The 17,093-nt window shown below is 36.4% G+C and overlaps 1 protein-coding gene across 1 annotated transcript; it reads right to left on the bottom strand.

The window, feature by feature from the left end:
- Positions 1-203: 203 nt before the first annotated feature.
- Positions 204-11,125, bottom strand: LOC124167846 (ubiquinone biosynthesis monooxygenase COQ6, mitochondrial). Its single transcript, XM_046545889.1, has 10 exons — positions 10,787-11,125; positions 10,313-10,503; positions 8,456-8,710; positions 7,749-7,856; positions 7,602-7,664; positions 7,008-7,115; positions 4,545-4,753; positions 3,840-3,955; positions 614-780; positions 204-401 (listed from the first exon to the last, which is right to left on the bottom strand). Exons 1-10 carry the CDS (start codon positions 10,968-10,970, stop codon positions 372-374), a joined length of 1,431 nt encoding a protein of 476 aa, XP_046401845.1. The 5' UTR covers positions 10,971-11,125; the 3' UTR covers positions 204-371.
- Between the last annotated feature and the right edge of the window lie 5,968 nt (positions 11,126-17,093).

A 17,093-nucleotide genomic window follows, 5' to 3' on the forward strand; every position in this document is an offset into this window, starting at 1 on the left:
ACTACAAGGGTTGATTAAATTCTGTGACACAGATTCCGGACATTCCCATTGTAGGAGGAGAGAATACTTCCTTCACCATTTAGTCCATAACATGCAGGTGTTCTATAATTCATTTTCAAATTACATAAAATGTTATAAGAACAAGGGGATACTGAGGAGTACCTGGGATAAAAATATTCTTAGAATTGACAATAAAATCATGGTTAAATTTTTAAAGGTAAAGATTTACTTAACAAAACTGCATGGCTTTTGCAAATAAAAAATATCTTATGTGGCATCCTAATGAAAGCCTTCACAGCCTTTACACATTTTTACATGAAAACAGCGATTACGTATTACCAATATATGTACATACTTCCCATAAATGACTTCTATGCTCCTGCCCGTTTCATTATAACTTTCTGGAAAGGAGATAAATCACAATTAGTAGTAGTAGTAATAAGCAACATACAGTCAAAACATGAAATCTTAACTCAACATCTAACTAAATTGAAATGCACTGGCTGTCAGATATAACTTCAAGATTAGGTACATAGTACTCCAGTCTTAATAAAAAGCTTCTCATACAAATATGCCAATCCTTAAACATGCACACTTAAAGAACTAAACTCACCTTCAACGGTTTAAGAGCATCAGTAAGCTGAAGTCCCACACTCCTGAGCAGTACAACAGGCATGAATGAAGTACCATACAACTTGTGTAAAGCATCTATGAATACCATTCTTGGAAAATTATGCCTCTGGCGCTCTGTTTCATACTCGAGCAGGTACTCTGGGTTTCCTTAAATAAGCAAGAGCTTTTAGTACACAGACACTAAGATAAACTACCATTGATTAAAGATATTTATAGTAACATAAGGGTATGAAGTTGCGTGGTTTCAAAGATAAAGGTAGTACAGAGTGACATCGGACCTAAGCTGGCAAACAGAAAAAGAGCAGCTGAATAGATAGCTGTATAAAATGAGAGAGAAAGCTGACCACATTCTTCCGAGTTAAAACGTGACAACAGACACCAAGGTATTCAATAGTTTACATCTTATAACAACGCTAACATGAATATGGTATACATGAGGGAAAAATTTAATGACAGCTGGGGTATGACTCACAAGTTGTCAGTCGATGCTTTAACAGTGGAGCTGTTCCACGAGGAACAATAGTGAAATTATGGTGTTTCATTAGAAGAATTCTAAAAAAAAATACATATAATAGCAAAGATACTGGACGAACAACTATCACAGCCTTTGCAAATGGATCCAGACTTTAAATTTGATGGAGCAATATAGAAATTACGAGTAGCTGAGGTGAAACGCCAGCATTAGCGTATGGTTTGAAGAAGGTCAAACGGCATAGACACATCTGAGTTGACAAGAGTAGAGGCCAAGGCAGTACACCACCACAAGCAGTCAAGTGCCAGTGGTTTGTTTTGTTCCAAATCCTCTTATTCTCTTAAAGATACAGTTTCTTTTTGCCTCACTACTTTAGCAACTTTGCCTTTTTTCCTCTCCTCCCATCAACATCAATAATTAAATGTCAAACTTAACAGTCCTCACAGGCCAGCAAGCAGACAAAGCTGTTAAAGAAATAAGAGAATTTGTCAAAAAGAAGTGGCCCAAAAAAGTGATTAAGAGCCAGGAGATTTTCGGATACCAGGTTAACTTGGTAGAGATAGACGGATTACTAATGATGGGGCTTGTCATTCTGAGGTTGGTAGGCCCAAAAACTTGGTGGAGACTGCACAGAGGACAACTTGGTAATGTTAAATATAGATAAAGGGGAAAACAATTTATTTGGTGGTTCAAAATTTTGCCAAAAATAAGGGGTATGGTCACCTAACGTACAGAATGCAAGGAAAACTACTACATGAATGGTAGTCCTACAACTTATTTTCTCATCTTAACTCTCCCCTAATTACAAGCAGCCCATATGAAGCTTGGAGAGGTGGAAGCAGGGGCAAAGAAAAACATTCTATCTCTGGAGATAGACCGTAATATTGGTCTTTCAGTTCATAGATCCATAACTCTAGATAATGCCACAGCCCAGTGGAATAAATGATAGGACGCTGGCTGTAGACAAATATCCCATGGGTCAGGACAGTGTTGGGACCAAAGTAGCCGAAACTAAAGCACAGAAAATTGTCTCAGAAGAAGAATGAGAAAACAACAACTTGATTTACACCTTCGCACCATGGATTTGTGTGAGCTGCAGCCAGGAGATCGAGTTTGTATGGCAGACAAAAAATTTCCTGGGGACAGTGGTGAAGAAGACTGAGGTGCCACAGTATTATGACCTAAGGACAACCAAGGTCGAGTTTTGGAGAACAAGGCCACATCTAGTTCATGCCCCAATTCAAGAATACTTTGACGAGAAGCACCTGGTCAGCATACCTTAGAAAGAAGTCAGCAATCACCAAAAATCGATGTGGAGAGCAGAGTCTAAAGAAATCGATATGGGAGGTGTCTGAAGGATTGCGTGACTTTCTAAGCAAGTTGGGTAAAAGCAGAGGCCAGGATTGATCACAGGATGGCTTTTGAGATAGACACAAAATTTTTTTCAAATCGGATGACATTAACCACTGCCGCCTGGGCTCTTAAGTTTAAAATTTTGCGAAAAATCAGGCTGATTTCAGAATCAAACGGCTATGAAGACGAATTTTATGAAAATATGGGGTAATGGATAATATTAAAGAGTGGATACATGTTTATAGTTTATAAAAATGAAATTTGAAGTTTATTTGACAAAATCTATGGTTCAAGCAATGTCTATGAATTAACAACAAAAATAGATTTTATAATATTTCTTGGAGTTTAGGTCAATGTAAATATTATAAAATGTATTAAACAAGGTCAAGAATAGAAGAGGAAAAAAAATAATAATAATTAACAAAAATAGAGTATAGACTACCCGCACAACACAAATCATTTTTGCCTGTTTCTAAAATTCCATTTCGGGGGCTAAATTGCAGGTAAAATAATATTTATTTCGATTGAATCTAAGTTTTTAGCAAATAATTCATCATAAGGTAGTAAATAATCCCAAAAAAAGTAATAATAAGGTAAATTATTTTAAATTAACATCAATCATAATGACGAATAACGTACCTGTGGAGCTATTTTCAACAAGAAATTCAGTGGTTAATATCATCCGATTTGAAAATATTTTGTGTGTGAGATCCTTATATCATTTCGCAACTTTCCCGCGTAGGGTAAATTTGATCAGGAAAAAAAACCTTTTTTCAGCCCACCCTAATACACATCCCTTACCGACTTCCCAGTTGGTGATGGAAACTTCCAGAAGTGACCACCTTTAAGGATAAAAGGCCACGTCTTACCATTCCTAGGGGATAACCAATCAGCAGCGGATCTGTGGGAGGGTCTAAGGCCACTTTGTACAGATGTATTTAGTTATATTAAATTAAAAAAATAACAAATTAAAATACAAATTAGTGCTAAACTTTGGACCTATTTCGTATACTTTTGGTATGTTACAATCCAGTGGCAGGTCCAAAGAGGGGCTAAGTATCCCCCTCGAATATCCAATTTTCACTAGATAAAACGGTATTTTATTTCGAACACCCACTACTGCTGGGAGGTTACCCCCTACTTAGCCCTATCCTGGATCTGCCACTGAAAACAATGGAGCAACTACTGAGAGACGTGCACACGAAGAAATAATTTCCTGAAGTTAGTGAGCTGAAAATAATGTGAGTTAAGGCACCACAGTAGCCCACCACTGCAGCATACATAATGGTACTCAAGGCATTGAAAGGGTTAATGAATGTTGAGTTCACAAACATTTACTCTCCAAAGATGTGAAAACAACAGTGATCTTTTGGGTCCTCACCTATCTCACTGCCACTATGCACAGCTTCAGATAATTTCTTTTGGAGGCAATTAACATCGCCAAAGCCAAGGTTAACACCCATTCCAGCCAACGGATGGACTCGATGAGCTGAATCTCTGAATAAAAAAAAGAAAACTCGGAATTAGTCAAAGTTGTTTAACCTTGACAAAAACTATTTTTATCACCAAAGCTGATTAGAAATAAATGCTATTGGTGACCCATTAATTTATGTTATTTCCCTTGGTTGGTGATTAAAATTTAAGGATTTTATAAAACCTTAACAGAAATAATGAAGAAAAAGCAATCAGAGAAAGAAGAGCTGCAATGAGACATCACAATATAAAAGAAATGATTCCAAAAAATTTAGTTGAGTAATCACACAGAACTTGACAAAAAAGAGAAATGTGTTCATCGTAACATTTTTGAGCAATTCATTTTTGAAACATCTAAATTACCACCCAATTTACCAAGTAAATTAATTAGCTTATTTTAAAAACTTTTTTAGCACCAGTGCAAGTACAAAAAAGGGAGTTTATGGCATAAACAGTGATGTGACTGAAACACATATTTATACTAGCATAATTTTTCTATTGAAATGGTCAAATTACCAAGCTGCTTCCTGGCATTATGTAAAAACTCCCAGCTCTATTGAACACTCTTGTGATTCCTGACAGACTTTTTCACAGCAGCTTGATTTAACCTCACCCAATGAGAGCCACTCCTGGTCCTATGTACTTTGTTGAGTGGCCAAATCCGAGCGGGAAGGCTGCCTTTGATCCTTCCACAATACACTTGACGCTAGGTGGAAGTTGTCGTGCTCCTGCAGCCGCTGTGGGACCAAAAATGTTGTATAGCAAGCTGCTAAGGTTTTTGGTGATGGCCTCAACAGGCTTCTCTATTGGATACTGCTTCCACTGCAAGAACAGCACAAAACTGGATGCATTGCAAAGGAAAGTGTTTGAAAGAGTCATAAGGATTAAAAAAGTTGGCCTCCAACATTTCATTAAGCCGATGTCCCACGGTCAAATTTGCGTCAAAATATTTTGATCCAAATTTGATGCAACTGACGCGCACCCTGTCCCACGGTCAAAATTTTGTCCAACTGGCTTTTGGTCCTATCGTTTGTACAAATCACCGATTTGTACAAATGGATAGGACAGGTTCTAAATTTTCATCCAATTGGATGAAACCAACCAATCACAGGGCCTTTGACAAAAAAGCATCGCCAAGCGCTGACACACAGGCCAAATACGTTAAACTTATTTATCGTCTGCATGAGTATTTTAATTAATAATTATGTATATTATGGACACAAAAATAAACTTTGTTGTATTCCACACAGTATGCATTAAAAACCCAACCGGTTTCCACCTTTTCAGGTCGTTATCTTAATCGTAAACCTCTAGATAAGGACCTGAAAAGATCGAAACCGGTTGAGTTTTTTCATTAGTATTGTATGGAATACTAAAAGGTTTAGTTTTAAATTTATAATATCACGATACCACGAAGTGAGTTCACAAAACATTATTTCAAATATATATATATGTTCGTGATCGTCTATTTCATCGCCTGGTGTGGCCCTAAAGGTAAATATGAGCAAAAATTTGTCTTAGTGATAGGCGATGGAAGCTCTCAACTAGGAAATCCGTAATAATCAGTTGATCTTAAATAGAAAGGAAGCGATCTTTAGAATCGCAATACCAGGAGGGATGTTTTGGAAATAATAAAAGATTTACTTAAGGTATCGAGGCCGAATTTTACGCTTTATGGAAGGCATACAATGCGAGCGAGCAGCTGGAGAAATGACTAATATGAACTGACGATTGTACCTGTGAAACACTACAGCTGCCCGTTTCTATTACTATGATTATAGGATAAGGACCTTATTTTAGAAACTGCTAGATTAGGAGAGAAAAATGTGATTTAAATGCACGCTTACAGTGCTGCTCACTATTCATAACATCTCCTCAACCACAATGTCCATCATTTATTAATAACATTTTCCTCGCGGGAATAAACTGCCTCACGTTTGTATCCTGGCGTTTTATTCTGCCCTCAACCTTGCTGATAAGGGACATGAAAATATATTGACTTGTCGTCAATTATTATCGATAATAAACGGGAACATCGGCGACCAACTCCTTCTCCAACATGTTTAGCATGCTTATTCCAACGCTTTCATACCCCTTTTCCAGCCAAGGCCAAGTTCAGCATTCCTTCTGTTTTTTTTTCGCATCTTTAATGTTCAAGAGGCCTGTTCAAACAATTTCGCCTGCTTAAAAAGAAAGAATCCTCCACCTCCACAAGATTCCTAGTTGTTTACATAAATATCGTCTTTCGTTTGTTTTTGATCAAAATGAGATGCATCGTGGGACACCCCCAGTCCAGTTGTATCAAAATATTTGCATCAAAATTTTTGGACAAAAATTTTGATCAAAATATTTTGACGCAAATTTGACCGTGGGACATCGGCTTGAAATAGGTAGTTATATTTTCACGAGCAGGAAATTTTAATCCGAGTGAATAACGAGAATGAATATCTAATATAAGATTATTTACCACAATACAATTAAGCAATATAGCACAGGTTGCAAACCTACATACTTTGCTGTGAAATAGTGTCAGGGGCTAAATGCAGATTTCAAAGAATTTCCTGAACCAGTAATAGCAATCCATTGTATCAAAATTTCAAAGACATGAGTGATTATGGAGAGAGCATTGATTATATTTAATTCACATGCCGATCATTCATTTACAGAGATATCCTGCAAAAATAGATATATTTGTATCTTATGCAGCCATTCCTACAATGACACGTGGCTTATAGGAAAAAAAGGTAGCCTGGGGTGAACAGGATCTGAACACAGAGACCTGCTTGTGTAAAATAGAAGTCATTTGCAAATATTTAATACCATAAAACACAATAACTAGCTCCACAGAAATTGATGTGATTCCCTACCTTTGGGAGACCGCACTTCAAATGTCAGTTTAAATTACAATATGGGAGGAAGAGGTCAAAAAGTGTCTTAATACAAATCCCATGACTTATAGATTCTTTCTAAATAATCATCAACAATTAAAATATAATGGTAAAAAATGAAGATATAAGTATAAATAAATATATGATATAATTTTGAATACAACCAAGTAACTTGTAAGAATGCATACCAGAGCCTCATTTATGTAGTCCACAAAGCTCTCCGAATCCAGATCCAGCAGCAATTTTGCATCTTCAGTAGATGTGGACCAAACCAGTGAACTAAGCTCATCATTAAGCTGTTGAATGAAATAAATAGATGAACATTAATAACATGAAAATACAAGAAATATTTTAAATAATAAATGCTTAACTATTCACCGCAACTGCTGACACTGCCATAAAAAATGCTAAAGCTGATTGAGTTTGTTGAAATGGTAGTTTTATTGATTCTTTTTTGGAATGGCTAAAGATATTGTAAAATTTTCAATAACAATGTCAAAAAATTGGATATTTCAATGATATTAAGTAATAGAAAGATATGTACATATTATCTTTTTAGAGAAAAAGAAAATTTACACACCACAAGAAACCATGGATGTGCTAAAATGATTCCTCTGTCAAGATTATAGCTTTGAAAATACATAATTCATCTACTCAAGTAAGCAAGGGTGTGTGTGGCATGATATGGAGCTCATGCATATGGTGAGAGAGAAGAAACTCAACCACAGAATTTTACCTGATGCTGCTACATGCATACCTGTAACACAAGAATTTGAGCTTACCGGCAACAGGGCTATCGGACCAGTAGGCAGAAACCTTTGCCATGCAACAATGTTGTTCGTTGGCTGAAATAAAAAATCATTATCACCCTTCATATAAGAAATTAACCTCACAAATTCTCTCTTAGAATTTAGAAATAACATATTTACCTCACTGAGCTTAAGAGTGGCAACAACACCCATTTGCCCATAACTCCAGGAAAGATAATTCACGCCCATAGCATTCCTGACACGAGAGTTTGCACCATCAGCTCCGATCTGAAATTATTTAAATAAATGACCTCATTCACTGATGATTTCATTAGAATGCATCAACTTATTTGGTGCACAAGATATGAAAATTAGAGGAAGAGGCTTTTCTAAATTTACTTCCAATTCAACGCCATTGAAAACCATCCAACACAACTGGTTATTTACATTTGAAATCATGAATGCAATCATAAAACCTTAAAGTATCCTGAATTATACAGGATAATGTATTAATAACCTTAAACAAAAAGAGCTGAGATACTTGAATTTAAGAAAGAAAATATGTGATCATGAGCACAATTAAATATATATGTAGTTCAAACATAGTTTAAGTTAAAAACGCATTTGAAAAGAATATAAACATTTACAAGGGTCACCACATAGTATGCTTAAAAAAATCAAATGTAACTATGTTTGTCATACTCGTAAAGTTATTCCAAAACTATTCTAAACCACCAAGAGGAAAAAGAAAAAATAAGGGGACAATATCATGACAAAACATGTAAGAGTTCTACCAATAAAAATTGTTTAATGAATTCTCTTACAAAAAACTAATTATAGTTGCAGTCATTTAAAATCTTTAATTATGGACAAAATAACTTTCTTACCAATAAATTACATGAAAAATCAGTACCATCCTCCAATTGCACTTTCACCGATCCACTTTTGGCATACTCGGACTTTGAGGGAAGTTTGAAGGATTTTATCTTCGCTTTATATATTGTTTCCACTGGGCCATTGGTTTCCTTCAACTGCTTGTTGATTGCTGACATAACGACATCATTTTCCACAACATAGGCTATATCATCCTGCAAATTCTCATCGTTGAATGTAATAACTGCTTCACTGAAGGCATCCCAAACCTATAAGGAAAAATTCAATGAAATTAGATTTCCATGTATAAAAAAATTAAATGAAAAATCACATGATTTTAGGATTAAATAAAGTATTGAGCAGATCCATTTTAACCTTCCTTAAAACAGTAAATTTCCGGATACAATAAAGTTGAAACATGAATATTGGACTCCTTGGAGGTTTCATTGTGCAGCAATGTTTCAACATTGAAGATGGCTAACAAGCTCTATTACATTTAAAAAATTGATGGTCAAGATTTAAGACACTTCATCACATAATAAAATGCAATAAAAGCACTCACTTAATTATTTAAAAATTTTTGAAATTAATTGTTATTTTTGTACGATTAGACAAAACTATAAATTATACCTAACATTGAAATACCATAAAATTCCAAATTTAACTATAAAAATAATGAGTTCACAATTACGTGACATTTCATGCATCAACATAAAAAAAACTGAGCATCGATGGATCATTAAAAAAAAAACAAATTAACAGTTTGGTTAGGACAACCTTGCAACGTGAATGACTGCAAAATCACCATGAAGTATTCAACATGATTTTGGAATTGTATCACAGAATCAAGGCTTTCTAGACCACAGAGAAGACCACTTTACTATTCAGGATTCATCATCCTCATTACCATTTTAATTAGCCCATAGGTGAGGTAGGGATCCGATGGGGTTAACTAAGGATTTTAATACAAGGGAGAGAATTTTTATTTTATAACTACCAAGCAAATAGTAATGGAATTCTCAAGCATTGGCATGAGAAAAAATACACCTGGGTCAGAGTTGAGGCAAATATATTTGGCTTCCCAGGCCAACCTGCTATTCAGCATCCTGAAATTGTAAGACTTGATCCAAATTGGTCGTGAATTCCTTGAAACCCACACTTCCCTGTACTGACATATTTGATAGACCTCAATAGCTCAAAACTAGGCTATGAAACTAAAAATTACATGAAAATGGATGATTCTGAATAATGTAGTTGTATGTAAATAGTCCCACACAACCAAATATTTAGTTAGATTCATGTCCAGGTGATTTTTTTCTCAATGAAAACCTAAAGAAATATCAAACACTCTTATAAAGATCTTAACTGCCAAGGATAAAATAAGGCAGTCTACTGGTAACTCAGGGCATATAACGGCATACTGAATTAAACAGTCATTCAGATGTTGCAATAAAGCCACCTCAATACTTCATTATGAAAGATATTAAAGGGAAGTTAAGAGAATAGCATTGAAGTTGCATGGCCTAAATATCCGTATCTAATATTATCCTTAAGAAGAATTGACTCAACGAACAATTAACAATATCAGAAGCATGACTCACAAGAATATTTTTCTTCAATCCATTCAGACTTAAAATACATACAAACAAATTGAGTAAGTGCCCCTTAGTTGGTACAATTTACCACAGTACAATTGCTTTAGATTTTCCACAACTTTTCACCTTTGCCAGTGAAAGTTTCAGAAATTAGTAAAGTGGACTCAGAAATCAAGTAAAAACTCTTAAGCACGACATTATTTAACACAACTATTGACATTCTACAACGCTGAGGTAGAAGAGAATCATGATCACAGCTGCATCATTTTATCTCACCTGCATCTTCTTTACTTCCTTTAGTCTTGCTTTTTCAATGTGGCTCCAAGCTCCGATGGAGTCCAGGAACATTTTCGAATGGGCACCCAAAGCTGACACTCTATTACTATATTCTGGTTTTAAGTCCCACGTTTTTTCCGGGCTCTCTTCGAGGAGGAGAATTTTATGATTAGAAAACTTCCGATTCCTACCTGTGAAATTCAAGACACAAGAATTATGTCTGGTCGCTGATAACCACAAAATCACATACTTAATTACTACGAGTTCATTTCCATTCAAACATTTCTCAATACATAAAAACCAAGTAAATGTGAGTCCAAAAAAAGTACACCAGAGAAATTGAAATTTGATTACACCGTATTACTACATACAAGGAAATTAAATTTAATACCAACATTGTACATTTATTTGGTCAAGTGAAAATAACGGATAGTACAGCATGTTTCATTTAACATTTTGACACTAAGTACTGACCTAAACTACAAGCCATAGCAGTACCAACCATACCCCCTCCGGCGATAATAATATCGTAGTTTTTACTCTGAGCATTATCATCACTAATGCCTCTTTTAACAACTGCGACTGATACACCGAGGAACCTCTTCGAAAGAGAGACGGACACAATCTTACGACAGCAAGCAGAAGTCATGATTTCCATTCAATTTGAAGATGATTAGAGTCAGCAGAAGTCCAATTAACAAAAGGAATTGGAGTTTAACGTAGTTCGACGATAGGTATAAAGTATTTTTGTTTACATTTCAGTCTTCTTTCGGAAATGAATGGTGCGCCTAATGTTATCATTCGTCATTACAGATGTTTTCCTTCATCATGTTTTTGTACCATAGTTGGCGCTGTAATACAAAATCTTCGACTTTACATAGAGGGAAATTCAAATGGCTTAGACATTTTTCAAAAATTGACGGTGGACTAAATTTACTCTATTTCCACCGGCCATCATAAAAATTTGCTATTAAGTAACAATTACATAATGAAATTCATGCGCTGTAGAGTTCTCAATACATAACGAAATTAGAAACTTCTAACAAAGAAATAATCACTTGACTTTAATCCACTTTAATCCTGACTTGCCTTCTAGGTAATTGTTCCATAAAAAATGTTTAATAACAATGGTAGCGCAGTAAAAACTATTTTTTTCCTGTGAATATCAAATATGATTCTAAGCATCTTCGATCAATCGTCCACCTTTTGCCTTTTATTAGTTCCACACGAATTTTCTGTAATATCAATGAAATATACGCACCGCAAATATTTCATTTGCGCTAAAATTTGTATGTACTCGAGGGGAGAAATGACATACAAATGTATCATTTTTTTCGATTTATGTGGGATATAGTGATTATTTCATGAGTAGTAAGTGCGTAATTGCCCCGGTTTTAACTATTATAGTTTGTATACAGTCATAGATGTGGCGGTCAAGTGGAATAGGGTGGTTTCCTATTATTTTTTTGTCGCCTAAATCAAAAGATTATTACTCCTGGAGTACGCATTTCACGCTCTTAGATTTTTAAATGACGATATCTATTTTTCGTGATTAAATGAAAAGTGAAAATTTGCAAGCGCGCGAAAACGCGACGGGTAAGTATGAATGCTGGGTAAAGCCCGTGTCACGTCATTCTGGTTCCCACTGCCGCAAGGTGATGTGACCTTGGGGTTAGGGAATGTGCGCCGCTGCGATGAAGGCTGCTAGCAGGTAGCGCTGAGGTAGTTTTAATGGGTGATTATTAAGAAATGTTTCCCTGTGCTCTGTGCCTCATTCGTAATTTCAGATGATGTAAAACTCCTATCTACTCGTATAGACACTAGGTCCCTGTAACGTCACGTGGAGTGGCATCGCATGGGCGCCAAACTGGCCTTTTTCGAATGCGGTAAAAATTGACCATTGCCATTCGTCTAAACTGGGGTTTCTAAAACCAAATAACTTGTATATTATGAATACACTAATGGTGAGTAACGAATCGCAATCAATGCCTTTCGTTTTCTTTGATGAAGGAAACTACCCTATTAAAGCGCGGCTGTTATGATGGCAGTTGTTGGATCGAGTCCAAGTCACTGAAAACTTTGTTTATGACTTTATTCAATTATGCACTGGATAAATAGGTTGAATTGAAGATTGGTTATAGACTGAAGGTTTAGAATCATTTTAAATTTTCTCCAGTAGCTTTATATACTATTTTTTAAAGGGTAATGAGTCATATTAAACTTAGGAATAGGACATGGGTTGTCTTATCCTTTTTTAATGGCTACATTTTAAGGGATATCCGTATCAGGTATCCGTAAAAGAGGGTTAGCTGATGGTAAAGGGTTGATAATAACCCGGCGTTGGTGTTAACGAACATTTCACAAACTGGTGCTGGGGGTCACACATTTTGATTTATTATTAGAAACTTATTGTTCTGCTTAGATAAATGTTGGTTTTAATTATCGGCTGGAATTCGTTTACTACACACTCTCCCCGGTTTCCTCTGCTGTCCTGTAAGACTCGAAAACTTATTTGCACCATTGTGAAGCAAACGGATTTCGTGATCATTAATATTTGTTAATTTACCTTAATACGCGTCACCATAAGACGTCACAGTTGAGCTATACAGCGTAAATAACCTTCATAATCATCAAATACTACTTCAATTCGATTTCGTGTTGAATATGTTCTCTGATTCTCAATTAGTTGTAAAGATACAACTAATCTCTCAGGATGGAATAGTCCAATTAATCGATGAGCTGAAAACTGAAACTTGTTGATGTTATCGGCTTTGCTATCGTGGGTGTACAACCTAGAAGGCCTATCACCACTTATTTAAGTGACATACCTTTATATCGTCATTGCATAAGATCGAGCGCATTTGATAATTTCAAACATTTATTATTTTTAAAGTCAACTTTAACAAATACATAATATTTTTTTGTAATTTAGACCATCATTTTGGCTATATTTTAGAATATCTGAAATTTTATTTCCCAATATTGATCAATTAGTCAATTTAAAGACTTTTCATGATGATAAAGGAGTTCCATATTGATTTCCTATCATAAATCAACGCGCACACCATCTTATCACGTTATCAGTTGAACGCTAATGCATGTTTAGGCTAAAGTTTTCAATTTATAACCAATAGAACATGAATCATGGCACCGTAAACCATGGTAAGGCGAGCAAAAGAAAAGTGTATGAAAAGGCACATTAAAATCTTCCATATCACCAGTCTTCCTTTAACTTGTATTCATATATTCGTATAAAAAGCACATTAAACCTATTTATAAACTATCAAAAGTATTGAATAATAATTATTACTGTAAATAAACTGAAATTATAGAATTTTTAGAGAAAATAGCATCAGTGTGAGTGGGAACCTGAGACTTCATCACAGCAACTTAACACTTAATTACTTCTCTATGTCACGAATTACCGGTATGTAAAAATGAAAGATTGCCATAGTCTCACTCCGTCAAATTCGTGGAGCCGAGGGAAAAACCGTCGAAGTGTGCGTCTACATATACGAGGTACCGTGAGAGCAACCGCCAGGGTGTCTGGTACGAGGTGCTTCAACAGCAGGCATACAGAACTCATCCTAGCCTTAATCAGAAATCTCTCAGAACATCGAGAATTCGTGTTCGACTTTGAAACGAAATATGCGGAGAAGAATTAGGAGAATATTCGTGAAGTCCTCTGAAACAAATGTGGAATATGTCTGGAGGAGTAGGCACCACTCAAAGAGGGAATTACACGCTATTATTTTAGAGCGCTGACATACTCCTACCCGAATAAAAAGAAGAAATACTCTGCCGACAAGGTGTTAATCCCCTCATGGGTTTGACAACGCTTCCAATTCCCTTTGCAACAATGCCCTTATCAGGGCTACCTGAATGTCAATTATTTAAAAATAAATGAGTGATCAAACCACGTTTTTACGGTAACAATAATTTATAGAAAACAACTTCATTCAAAATAAAATTAACCAGCCGTTGATTTCTTATTATGGTCTCATATGGGAATAAATTTTAAAAATCAATAAAATTGAATGATTTGGATTTGAAATCGAAATGACTTTTTATTCGCAGGATTAATTATTTTTATAGTCATATCTCCTCTGATATTTTATTAACCTTATTACTGTCCAAAGATCTCAATCACATCGGAGGCAACAATCGATTTCAAGTACTCTTCATTCTTTACCATGGATTAGATGTTCAAGGCTCTGGCGCTCAGCAACAATGGGACTTCCATGGAAACCACTGATCGGGGTCTTCTTTTCCATTGCTAAAGGACGTTTTACACGGTACACAGAATTGCGCAATCTGACGTACGTGCGAAGGCGCAATCAAAATTGCGTCGTGTAAAGCGGTGAATTGCTAGAACACATGCGAGAATGCGTGGACGCGAGACGGCAAAATAGCCCATGTTCTAATTTCGTTCATGCATTCGCGCAATTCCACGCCATTTTAGAAATTAATGCAGCTCTAACCTGCGCAATTCTGTGTACCGTGTAAAACGGCCTTAAGAGTGAATATGGGCTGCGTTCTTTGCTGATTCCGACGCCAGGAGGAGGAGGAGACGGGGGAGATGGTGACGGTCCTGGATGAGGCAGTGGTGGAGGGAGTTATGGAGGGAGATGATTTGATTTCGCCGGATGTGTCCAGCGAATTCTCGGAGGGAGGCTATCTGGGGGACTTAGAAGACGAGGGAGAGGAGGATCTTCTACCAGTCCTCCACGATGGCAGTGGTGAGGGCTTGGGGTCTAATCGCAACCTTCAGCCGTTGGTTCATAGGGGTTATGGGTCTTTCGAGCGCAGCTTTTTGACTCGAGGTGGCCTTCAAGTGGAGGACATCTTTCGCGGGTGGTACCTCAGTCAGCAAGCTGTGGAGTGAGTTAGAATAAACGGGGCCAGAGGAGGGTCACGGCCCTACTCTGCCCGCGGGGTGCGTTGTATAGGCCTGACTGGAACCGAAGGGGACCGGAAGGGGAATCCCCACATTAAACAGGATGACGAGCGGAATGCGCGGCCACCTGGGCTCGGCATGGAATGCGCTGAAGAAACGTTGGGACACAAAAATTTTTCAACATAAATAAAATTGATATCAATCCATGTAAATTACTTACTCAGATAAAATATATTTTGCCTTAACTGTGTCATGTTTTCATTAATCCTTCGCTCTACAACACCTATGGGAGTAATTGAACATCCATACTTGAACTTTGCCTACGATGCAAATGTTGAGAGAAATAAACAAAGTCAAGGTACAACAAAGACTGAAGACTCTGGTAAGAATAGAAAATTACAAGGAAAGTCATTTAAGTACATGGAAATTAAGTGATATCATTCGAGTACCAAGGAGAATTAATACGATACTTTTATCATGCTAGAGGTAAGTTTTTTACCATTAATAAGTTACTGATGATGAAACCTTACATACCTTACTCATTTCTAATAAGAAAAGAAATAGAAGTGATAAGAAACATGAATATGTACACTACAAGAAAAGGAAAAGTTAATAGACCCGTACAAAAGGGACAAATTAATTTTTTTTACCAACTTTCGTTTCTGCTCAATAAGTAATAGTAATGAGGGTATGATTTCATTTTGTATTAACTCTCAGGCCACAATCCTCACGCGTTAACCCCTTATTTTGCAATGCATTTTTCTGTCGGAGGTACGGAGATTAATATTTATTTGTATCGCTATTTCAAAGTTATTATCTGGCTTCTGGAGCGTAGCTCTTAAAGGTTGAAAGACTCTCGATTCCAATACTCCGTTCAAAGTTTTGTAAATAATGAGATTGAATTATTAAAAATTAAATTATTTAAAAGATCGCGGTTCAGCCATCTCTTAGGGACCTCCTATTATTCCCACCTCACTTGGACCTCGAATAGTTTAAACCCTAACCTTAGGGCAAATAAGGGAAAGGCCATATACTTACCTATTAAATCACAGTTTTATAACTTGCTATAATACTCTAACTTACGCTAAACCGCTGCATTTCCTGGCTTAAAAGAGCTCACATTCATCTGGATATCGTTCTCCAATTGATTCAACAAAATCCACGGTACACTCGATGAGAGAAGTCTTTAATTACCAGTATTCAATGGGATAAAGATCGATTTTTCCCGCGAATGCGTCAAAACGTATTAAATGGAGGCTCTTTTTAAAGTCATTAATCAAATTAGCGGGGTACATACGTCAGCGATTGACCGAGTTAGTAATGAGGAAGACTTAGGAAAAATACGAGAGAAGAGTAGCCTCATGAAAACCTTAATAAGACGACGGAACGACCTTGTAGGCAACATCTTGAGGCATGATGGCCAGATGAAGACAATCATCGAGGGACAAATAGATGGTAAGAACGGAAAAGAGCGACCTGAATGAAATATATGGAACAGAAGGATGTGAAAGTGACGAAATACATAGGAGCGAATAGACTAGCTGATTGAATTGAGTGGAGAGCTGCGTCAAACCAATCTTAGGATTGTTGATCGTTGATGATGATGATGAAATACGTCAGCAATTAACACCACATACTCAGCACGTCATCTCACTTCCAGTTTTCGACCGCGCGATCGTAAAATATTGCTGCGTAATTTGGCGTCGCAAGCGGTAACAGCACCACTCAAGGAATTCGCGCTTATGATGGGTCGTGATACTCGGCGATGCGGACGACCATTTCTCACCAAAATACATGCGTTTATTTAAAAAAAACTGGCCGAAGCAAACGGACCGCCATTTCTTTAATATCTTTGGTAAATGAATATAAAAAAGTTGCAAAATA

This window comes from Ischnura elegans, chromosome 11 (assembly GCF_921293095.1).
Source record: "Ischnura elegans chromosome 11, ioIscEleg1.1, whole genome shotgun sequence".
Taxonomy (NCBI): domain Eukaryota; kingdom Metazoa; phylum Arthropoda; class Insecta; order Odonata; family Coenagrionidae; genus Ischnura; species Ischnura elegans.

Bases quoted from the DNA above. Each gene is read 5' to 3' on its own strand.
- LOC124167846 (XM_046545889.1), bottom strand. From the start codon at position 10,970: ATGGAAATCATGACTTCTGCTTGCTGTCGTAAGATTGTGTCCGTCTCT. The intron at 8,711-10,312 runs GTGAGATAAAAT...TTTTCCTTATAG, and splicing joins AGGAAGTAAAGAAGATGCAG to GTTTGGGATGCCTTCAGTGA. The intron at 7,665-7,748 runs GTAAATATGTTA...TTTTTATTTCAG, and splicing joins CCACTCTTAAGCTCAGTGAG to CCAACGAACAACATTGTTGC.